Here is a 10,540-nt window from a genome sequence, read left to right as displayed (position 1 = left end):
ATGCAGAAGTAGTACAACGTGTCAGTCATCTGAGAGACAAAAATGTGTCAGTATTAAAACTCACTATTAATTTTATTTTTTCCCCTGATTTACTAGAATAAAAAAGGTTAAAACCTCTTGGGTCTTTTTTCCATTATGCTATCTGAACCTCTAATGGTTTCTTTGCACCTTCACAGAATCACAGAACAGTTTGGAATGGAAGGGACCTTTAAGGCCATCTAGTCCAATGCCCCTGCAATAAGCACTGACATCTTTGGGCAGCCCAGATTTCTCCAGAAAAAAAAGACCCAGATAAAGGCCAAAGGCCAGGCTGTAAGAAGGGCAGCATGAAGTTTAACATTTCAGTTTGTTTTGCAGAGTATTCAATACAGAGACTCTATCCAAAAAAGAAAAACACCTGAATGGCTCACTGAACAATATGGTATGGCAAATACCATCATCCCAGTTACCACCTATTTTTTTGAGCTGTTGAAAAGTTTAGTCCAGCACTAAATCGCTTTAGTCCTGAGCTTTAAAATGCTTTAGCAGCTCAGAAGCACTTTGGCAGCTCAAATGCTCCTCATGAGGCACCCAGCAGCCTAAATCGCTTTAAGTCTAAAGTATCCTAAAAAAAAAAAGCAAATGGAAACACGTTCAGATACAAATGTCAAGAACAAAGGCCGTGGTGTTAGTCTGGGATTTGACAGACTTGTCTGTTGCCAGGAAGACCTGAATCTTGGCCAACACAGAATTCAACAACTACTCTTACAAATGTTAAGCACTTTTTATTTTGAGGGCACACCAGTGGTATGGTCTAAGTTCAGACTCTACTTTCAGTATAAATGGCTGAAATTACTCACTTGTTTACCTTTTGGTAAACTCATTTTGAGACTAAGTATCTCCCTCATACCACAGAAATGGTAAATTTCTTAGGCACGTGAATTAGATTGATATCTATCACTTAAATTATTTTAAACTCATCAATAGGTCAAAAGCAATAAACAAAGTTATACATATAATTTATAAATGGCCTGGGTAATGAAACACAGGACCTCACTTTTATCTCATTTTTGGATAAGGAACATTGTTCCTGTCTTTACATTTCCCTCACTGTGACCTCTACCAAATGCTGGCTGAACTCCTGGAGCTGTAACTCTCTATCTGCAGGATGGGAACACTTCAGCATTACATTTTTCTTCTTTCAGAAGACAGAAAGAATCCACTTCATCAGAGCTAAATGGGGATGGAAATTCAACTCCTTACTTAAAGAAAAATTTTAAATCTAATCATTTGCTGTGCAAGTCTAGTGTGAGATGAATGTACAGATGCTCCTGATGCTGCCTTTGGAGCCAGCCTGCTCCTTCTGCCAACTCCTCAACTCAAAGCATTCCATACAGGATAGCTTTTTAACATCTTGGCTCTGGGTTACAGGACTTGCTTCCTTTACAATTATTAATTATGTATATATTAATTACATATATTAATTAATCTGAGTGTTACTGGTTTTATCACTGTTTTTGTCACTACAAAGCATGTTCTTTTACCTTTTTTACTTCAATTTGGCAGCCTTAAGGGGCTGATGTCATTTAGAACAGATAATTTCTACTATTTATTTCCATCTGCTTCACTTCATTTACAGTAGACAGGGTTCCAAACTGCTACAATTCTGAAATTAAACCAAAGACACCTGCCTTCCTAAGTATGAGCACATCACTGCTCTCACACACCAGGGGCTGAGGGCAAAGGCTTGGGCTTAATTACCTCCTTTTGAGCAGGTGTGATTTTCCAGCACCCTAATTTTCCTTGCATTGTAGGATCTAACAAGTTAGTGTAAGGAAGGGCAATATTTGCATTGTCCTAAAAACTGGAAATGTCTACATGGAAAACACTACAACCCACAGACGTGGAAGGATCCAGCTATGACCTGCTTAGCTGGGAAACAACCTGCATAACCTTCTCTGTTTCTCATTGTTGAATGTCTTATTCTTCTCTTTGGTGCTGCTGCTTTGGTTCTTTACAGCAGCAGAGTTGTTGCTGTCTCCCTGCAGCATGACTCCCCGGGAGCACATGAGGAAGATGTCCATCCTGGGGGAACAGGGATCCCTGGAGGAAAAGCACCTGTACCGGCTGGCAGGCAGCATGGCAGCAGGAGGTGAGCAGCAAGGACCCCCCCTGCACTGTGGTTACAGCATTGCTGGCATCTACCACCTACAAGAAACAGCCAGCAGCACGTTTGATGTCTTTAAAAGGCTATTTCAAATTTATCTAAGGAGTACGTGCAGAAGTATTTTGCTTAAGGTAATTAAAAATTAACACAGTGGGCTCTTGGAATTCAATATTTGATTAAGAGATGCTGAGCATCTGTAAGATAAGTAAATGGTACACAAGAACTCAGAACAAAATCCACAGCTGGACATTATGATGTTCTGGTTCAGCATTGTGGGCTTTTTTTCCTGGAGCTGCTTTCTCATGACAATGCAGGTTCCACCTAGTATGATTTTTCTTAAAATGAACCTGTATTAGAAATTAAAACCCTCTCAAGCAGAAAGCTTAACATTCATGGCTATATTCTGTTTCACAGTATTATGTAAATTATTATTCATTGTAATTTGTCCTTTGATACACTTGACTGAGCACATCTATTTATTTTTACTGCAGTTTGATTGAATGAATCTACATTATTTAAATGAAGTAGTTCAGGTGTCGGTGAAAACATGTTTTCAGTTGCTGCTATTAAAAAAAAAGGTGTGAATTGCACTAGAGGAAACAAAACAAAACATTTTTTTCTGGTAAGGTTATACCTCAGCCAGAATCACTTCCTAACTTAGGGTGAGCAGCAAGGAACTGTGTGTGCTGAGCAGAACTGTGTGTGCTTTGCAGAACTGCGGCAGCGGCAGGAGATGCTGATGAGGAACCAGCTGATGGCAGTAAACCCGCAGCTGATGGGGCCGGGCCAGCAGAGGATGCAGGCGATCCCCGCCCAGTTTGAGCCGCGACTGGTGGACAGGTACCGGGCACCAATTTCTGTTCCAGCACTGCAGTTAATCGCTCTGTGTGCTGACCCCAGGCTGTAAAGACATTTTTGTTATTCTTAACTAAGCAATATCCTCTGCATATCTGAATGGTTTTTTTTTCTCTCAGAGATCTGCTACCTTCAACTGAAATGATGGCCTCAGCTGACCCCAGACAAATCCACATAGCATCCCACCTGGGACCCACAGTCCCACAGCACCCCAACATGCCAAACCTGTTGTCCAACCGTGTCTACCCAGGCCCAGGTAACAAAGCATCCTCTGCATCCTGAAAAATGGGACCAGGTGGATCAGAAAGTCAGCTGCACCTGCTAGTTTTCCATAGGTTTATAGGTAGTGTCAATAACAGTTTAGTTTATTTTATTTAGAAAAACAGTCTCACTAAAAGGAGGCAGCCTGTGCCAGTTTAGGTCTAAGAATGTCCATTTTATCCTTTGCTAAATACAGAGCTCAGTCTTTAGCATGTTTTTCTTCCCTCCTTTTCTTTTTGTATTTTCCAAGCACTTTAATACCCAAACAAAAGGCTATAGCTGAAAAAATAGCTCCTCATCAACACTACATTTTACTCTTGCTCTTATATGAGTATTGGCTGCTTTATACTGATCATATTCTCTAATGATAATACCACATGCCACTTAATTCATGTAGGGCAAATACAAGTCCTTTTTAATAAAGGCTCAAAATTAGAGGGCACAGCTCCAAGGGGAAGGCTGGACATCATAACTATGGCATTCATGCCATGCTGCACAAAAATTTACATATTGCTTTATACAAAGTGAGCTCGAGAGTTTTTCTTTGAGATGAGTGAATGTAGTTTCAATGACACATCAATACCCCAAGAAAAATTGCTGATTTCAGCTTCTTTCCTTGCCTTAACATGGATCTCAAGAGGAAATGTAATTTCAAATTACACAGCCTCCAGGCTGAAAGCAGTCTTGAAGGGGCAGGTTTGCTTTGCTCAACTGAGGGCTATTACTTTCTGAGCAGTTATATGTACTTCAAAGGCATATGTCACCAAATAAAACCACCCTTTGTGGTTAATGGCAGGTATTCCTAACTACAGATCTGATCCTGAAAACACCTGATGATGGATTTCATGTTCTTTGTACATATTGCCACCAAAACAATGACAACAAATAGGATTTAATTTGAAATCCTTTCACTTTCCTGGTGAAGCCCGCAGTTGAAGACTTACAAAGTTTTTAAAAGTGTCTCTGCATTACTTCGAGGGTTGTGGATTTGCATGAGGAAACCAGTGAATTTTAAAGATTTTTTAATTCTCCTTCCCTCTAAGGATACAGCTTTCTGCAACCAGAATCCATGGAAGCTGTGGCCAGAAGACAAGAACTGGTTCAAAAGCAAAATATTGCCAGGTAATCAACAACAAGCTTTGCTCTGAGGTGAATGCCAGGATTAAAGCAGCAAAGTGATTGAGATTGTTTTTCAAGTCACCCAAAGAAGCAGAGAGCCCTTATCAATTAAAGCCTGAAGCTACCACTTTCTGCTTGCCTTATTTTGCTTTTATTCTTAAAATGATGTAACAAAAATAAACAAACCCCTTAGCTTGGTTAAGGAAAAGAACAAGGTAGAGCCACAGCCCTTGAATGCAGATCCAAACACCCTGAAGTTACAAAAGTTCGGAAACAAATTCAAACTTTGCAGCTGTGTGATATCACACACAACACTTCAGGCCTGTAGCTGGGCCCTTGGGACAGGCAGCTGTGTCTCCACCCTAGCAGGGTGGGCAGCTTTCCTAGTTTGACCAAAGAGTTGGAATAGCAGAGTGACTGTAGGAAGTTTTGTTATTTGTACCAGTTTCAGTGTAGTCTGTAGCTGGTTAAGAGACCACCAGTGCCCTTCCTCATGGCCACACCATTTCCACAGAGGAACTCTAACCTCAGCCACTCCTGCACTGAGCTACACTACTCAGTGGTAGTGCCCCTCACACAGTGAGAGTAAGAGCAAAGAACAGCCAAGTTCTGTACAATCACCTGAAAAAAATTGTGACTGAAGTGTTTTGAGCTCTTAAGTCAGCAAAGCTTGATTACTGAACTCCTCCAAGCACAAGATTTGCATCAGCAATGCATTTCCTATAGCTCATGCCACATGGCAAAAACCCTGAGAAAAACAAGTGAAACAACAAGCCGTAAACATGGCCATGTCATACACCCACAGCCCCATCAGAGCTGGTCCTACCTGTTCAGGTTCTTCCCTCAGCCCACCAAACAGCAAAACTCCAACATGAAACAGCTCACCTACACCTTAGAAATATTTTACCCCAGGTTTTTGCCACTCTGACAATTTCCACTGTGTTCACACAGCTCTCTGCAGCACAGGTCCTCTTTAGGGCTGCACTTGCTCCTTTCAGCTGTTCCAGAAACCTGGTGCTGACAACCTCCTGCACTTGGTGCAGCTGTGCTGCTGAGCACCAGGGTTCAAATCCTTGTTCTCCAAGGGACTCTGTTTGCTGGTCATGACAGGAACAGATTATCTCAGCTGGAGGAGGAGGCAGGAATGTAATGCTTTCTGCTGTTTATTGTCACCTCAAGAGCTGGGTGGAGTAATGACAGTCAGGCAAAACGTAGAAGGACACAGTACATAGACAAAACACTTCCTTTGTATCTCTGAAAGCAGAAAGTCAATAAGTTGGAGGTTGTTTCAAAGATTAAAAGAAGGCAGAGAAAAAGCCCTGAGTGGTGTGATCAAATAATTCCTCCTCATACCAAAAATCCGTATAGGTAGCTTTTGCCCAAACTGTTTTCCTGACAATTTTACACCCTCCTGAAGATCAGACTCTCTGTGACCTGTTATACTCATTGCAGTGCTAAGAAAGCTATCTTGATGCACTTTAAAGTGCTTTACTTCACAGGCTCTTTTCCAAAGATGCAGAAATCCCACTGAAAGCTCCTCAAACCTCCCCTAGGAGTTTTACCTTTCTGTTTGATCACTGGCCTGGCTCCAGAGAAAGGTGATGCCAGCAAAGGTTGCTACAGCAGAGACAAATACTACTATTACAAATACAATAGAAATACTTGTATTCTCTGTATCCCACTGGCAAGGCCTTGCATCCTGACAGGAGCAGGAAGCTGGCACAGGCTCTGGAGTGTTCATCCAGAAGGAAGGAGATCAGTTGAACACTTCCCAGCAGGATCTCACCCTTTCACACTCTCAGGACCATGCTCAGGTGCCAGGCACTGTGGAGGGTTACTCAAGAGACTTAGCATTAGCTTACTCTGAATAGATGCATAGGTTCCATAGATAATGTAATTCTTGTTCTTTATAATTTACAGTATCACTGGAATTCTGCAGTTTTCGGTACAAATTTCTAAGTGATAATATAAATCAATTATTTTCTTTAGTCTTCAACCCCTAGACTGTGGAGACTATTTTCCAAATTTGAATATAATCCTCATGTCTGGATTGCCAATATGCAAATAACACTTTTTTGTCTGAAGTGTTTTCCAGAGCCATGACATGGAAGATGTGTTTTCCCTTTCTTTTAGCTTACTATCTGTATCTGACACTACATTAAATACAGCCAGGTTTGCCATTCCATCTGCAGTTTGTACCCTCTCACACACAGCAAAATAGGGGAGAGACAGAACAAGCAGTACTCTTGCCTATTCATTTATCTGAGTTTTATTCTTCTGCTGAAAAAAAATAAGGTGATGAAGGAACCGAGCTGCCCTAACAGCTCATGCTCTGTGTGTCTCTTAGAATGGAAATGGAGATGAGTGCTATTTTCCAGCAAAAGGAAATGGAGAAAGCCCATCGGAAAGGACTCCTGGGCCTGGAAGCTCCTTTCCTTTACCACGGGATGCCGGCGAGTCCCATTGCTTTCCGCGGCAGGCACAGACTCCCTGAAGGGCACCTTGCCAACGACCTGTACGTCCATAGGACCACCCTGGACGAGATCCATGGCAACAGCATGCTGATGGCAGGCAGCCCGTACCCGCCAGTGACCACCCTGCAAAGGGAGAGGGGGCGCCGCCCAGGGAGAAGAGCTGGAAATCACAAAACTGCCGAGGGCAGCACCAACGGCGCAAAGAACCAGGCAGATGACAAATCCACAGACTCTGCCTCAGCTGCAGTGGATGAGGAGAAAGAGGACAAGAAGGAAGTAGATGTGGAGACACCAAACAAACACGAGCAGAGCAAAAACCAGACTGAGCCAGCTGTGGCGGCCAAGAACTGCAAAGAGTTTGAACAAGGCTTGAGAAAAAACTGTGCTGCTCATGAAATTCCTACTGAAACCACCAGCTGCAGCAACACAAATGAGAAGGAAGCCAACAGCTCCTGTGCTGCTTTTGATGACAAGTACCTGTACCCTTCTGCAATCCCATTCTCAGCATTACCATATGGATTTCCAGTGCCCAACAACCCATTGCTACCTTCAGGTTTGTCAGATCTTCACATTAGAGTGGCATGTTGATACAATCTGGTTTTATTGATTTGGTCTCTCAATTCTTCCCTCTGTTTTAAGTGAATTTTTGGTAGAGTCATTGCAACTAAAAGTAGAATTCTAATGCTGCAAACAGTAATATCTGTATTCATGTCTTAAAAAGGAATTTCAATTTAAAAAAACAAAATTGCTGAATGAAGTTGTGAGTTAGCCTGTCTCTTCAGCCCACAGCTATTCTCTATGTCCTAATTCACAGTAGGCACCATGGACTAGCAAAGGCTTGGATCTGTTCTACTGAAATATTAGTCAAATTAAAGTAACAGTAAAGTCTAAAGAAGAAAAAATACTGGATAATGCACTCATTAGAGGAAGTCCTGCAGCATGATTTCTATGTGTAGTGACTGGTAGGTACAGTGCCAGCAGTAAACAAAAGAATCCACCAAAAAACCCCCTTCAGAACCAGGTTCTGCTCTGGACCTGGTGATTTTGTGTCTAGGACTCCTGTATCTGCAAGTGGCTACACCCTGCTGTTAATACATTAGGTTGTAAAAGATGTAAAAATTCTCATGATAACAATCATTTCCTCCTGATTTCCAGCAAAATTCTACCAAGATAACTTCTGTGTTTCCTCCTCAAAGGAGCCCATGGCCTGATCCTGAATGGAGAAGACATTTCTTCTGTCGAAGACATTCGCAAGTGGACAGTTGATGATGTGCACAACTTCATTGTCAGCCTCCCAGGCTGCTCAGATTATGCCCAGGTGATTATAAACATTCACCACATTTTCAGGTCTTTAGGACCATCTAAGATTAAAATGTCAGCAAGCAAATAAAAATGTGGGAGGGTAGTTGAATGTCCCAAAATTACAAGTATAATAGTAATTTTCTTTGTGCAGTTAGAAGATAAATACAAAGATAAAACAGTAAAATTATTATTTCTTCTTTTTATTGTTTATGCCTCAGGGTTAAGCATGAAAAATAACAACCAAAGTCTATTTTAGCACACTATGATATGTTTTATCCTTTCATCAGGTATTTAAAGATCATGCTATTGATGGAGAAACCCTTCCACTGCTAACAGAGGAGCATCTCCTGGATACAATGGGATTAAAACTTGGACCAGCATTAAAAATCCGCTCTCAGGTATGATCATTAAATGTATGCCAAGATGGTGAGTCACAGAGGCATGCAAGTGCCAGAAGATGACAGGAGGGAATTTTTCCAAACTAAAGCAGTTTTTATCACTGGTAAGGTAACTGCCACAATATTGGGAGAAAATAAATTACTCCAGCAAAGTTTTCCTTTGCTTCCCTGCTTGTTACCATGGCACACAGAGAGACAGTAAGGAATATGACATTTTTCAGTAACAGACTCTTCCTTGCTGTTTGCAGTTTTCTGCCCTTAATTTCATCCACTAATATCAACTCTCTCTGTGTTTCTGTTGTTGCTCGTTCTTTTCCTTTTTTTTAACCCCTTGTACTGTCTCACTCTTCTCTCATTCCAACCACCTGCCCCACTCCTGGCTGGCAGTTTGCCTCCCCTCTGTCCCTGGGTGCTGCAGCCCCCTGAGAGCAGAAGGATCCTACTGGCAGGCCCAACAGCCCTAAGCTGGGTATTGACAAGCTCCTTCCACAACCTGGGCCTAGAAAAATATAAGAGAGTGAAAATGGAAAAGATTTTTTTCACAAGAATTTGATAACCCTTGGGATGTCCCTGGTGCTGCTGCACGAGAGTCAGGCCTGATGTTTAATGGTTTTAACAGCAAGAAGTAATTGCTGCAATTGTGCCTTTGTCTTTAAAGGTGTCCCGACGTCTGGGCAATGTGTTCTACATGATGAATGTCCCTCTGTCCGTGCCCCTGCCTCCTGCTGCAGGGAAACCCTCAGAGCAGCCCTCTGACATGGCCTCTCCTCTGCACTGCAACAGCAGCGGTGACACCCTGGATAGTCCCTGCTCGCAGGACCCAGAAACCTCCCAAGCAGTGGAACAGATGGTTTCAGAAAGCAGGGAAAATCCATGTGACACAGCTGGATCCCAGGCTGACTTCCAGATGATTGCTTTCCAGAAAAGTTGAGCTAAGTCCAGGACATAACATGTTTTTAATAATCCAGGAACCTCTAGTTACAAAGTGTTTGAGAAGAAGCTACAGCCTGAAACCTCAGTAAGGCTGGGGCTGAAGGAAGTAAGTTGCCAATGCAGCATGCAAGTGTTGTATCTGAAGGGCATTCAGAAGTGCAGCTATAGGTTAGTGCAATTACTTTCAAGTGCAATTCATTGAAAAGAATACCAGCAGAGTTAACAGGTAAACTGAATTTTTCATTGAAGTCCAGGGTTATCACTGAAAGCTGTCGGAGGCTCAGAGTGCACTGTATGTTGTACAGTGTGTTCTAGAGGGCAACTGAGAAACCATATGGAAAGGTCACAGCTTCCAAACATAGCTGACTTCTGCTTCTGTTGAACAAAATTTATACAGAACATTCATATGGAATTCATTGGGACAGTATGGAACTGCCTACAGAATATAGACAAATATAACCCAGACTCAGCAGTTTGAGTTAATTCATTTCTGCTCCAGAACCAAGCCTTTTGAAGTGCCTGGCAAGGGTATACAGCATATAAAGATATACAGATTGAACATGAAAATACCATGTGTGACAGCAATTTCAATTATTCCAAAGCACTCTTATCACCAGGGCTGGAATTTGCTTTTTGTGACTGCAAGCTGAGATGAGTCACCAGCCTCTGCCACTAAGGCCAGTCACTGGGACAGTGACACTCCCTGCAGGCAGCAGGCTCAAAGCCACCTGGCTCCTGCCAGCCTCTGCCAGAGCCCCCTTCCCATCGTCTCACCTGGGTGAGCACGGAAAGCCCTTCCCTCAGCAGCACGTTCAGTGTTGTTCAGTTTGAGAGAAGCCATCAGTTTAGCCTGAGAACTCCCTTTTCTCTGGAAGAATATGGTTTCCTCTCACTTCTGCTACTGATGAGTCATTATCTCACAGCAAACATATGAGACATGAAATAGAGCTTTTAGCTAAGGACAAATCCTCAGCATTTATTGTGATTCCTGCGTGACTTAGCCTTGCTCCCTTTTTAGGGGTTTGGTCCTACACTGGTTTTCCATGCAGACT

At 42.4% G+C, this 10,540-nt stretch overlaps 1 protein-coding gene across 1 annotated transcript; it reads left to right on the top strand.

Moving 5' to 3' along the window:
• Positions 1–2,028: 2,028 nt before the first annotated feature.
• On the top strand, positions 2,029–9,486 carry SAMD7 (sterile alpha motif domain containing 7). Its single transcript, XM_005419152.1, has 8 exons — positions 2,029–2,131; positions 2,860–2,986; positions 3,121–3,257; positions 4,306–4,384; positions 6,729–7,408; positions 8,052–8,173; positions 8,445–8,555; positions 9,214–9,486. The coding sequence occupies exons 1-8, from the start codon at positions 2,029–2,031 to the stop codon at positions 9,484–9,486; spliced, it is 1,632 nt and encodes a 543-aa protein (XP_005419209.1).
• The last annotated feature ends 1,054 nt before the right edge of the window (positions 9,487–10,540 follow it).

The sequence above is a fragment of the Geospiza fortis genome, unplaced genomic scaffold (assembly GCF_000277835.1).
Source record: "Geospiza fortis unplaced genomic scaffold, GeoFor_1.0 scaffold172, whole genome shotgun sequence".
Lineage (NCBI taxonomy): Eukaryota > Metazoa > Chordata > Aves > Passeriformes > Thraupidae > Geospiza > Geospiza fortis.
The sequence above is the reverse complement of the archived record's forward strand: the minus strand, read 5'-3'. Positions and strand labels throughout refer to the sequence as shown.

Coding starts and splice junctions, on each gene's coding strand:
- SAMD7 (XM_005419152.1), top strand. CDS start 2,029: ATGACTCCCCGGGAGCACATGAGGAAGATGTCCATCCTGGGGGAACAG. Junction 2,132..2,859: donor AGGCAGCATGGCAGCAGGAG/GTGAGCAGCAAG, acceptor TGTGCTTTGCAG/AACTGCGGCAGCGGCAGGAG. Junction 2,987..3,120: donor GAGCCGCGACTGGTGGACAG/GTACCGGGCACC, acceptor TTTTTCTCTCAG/AGATCTGCTACCTTCAACTG.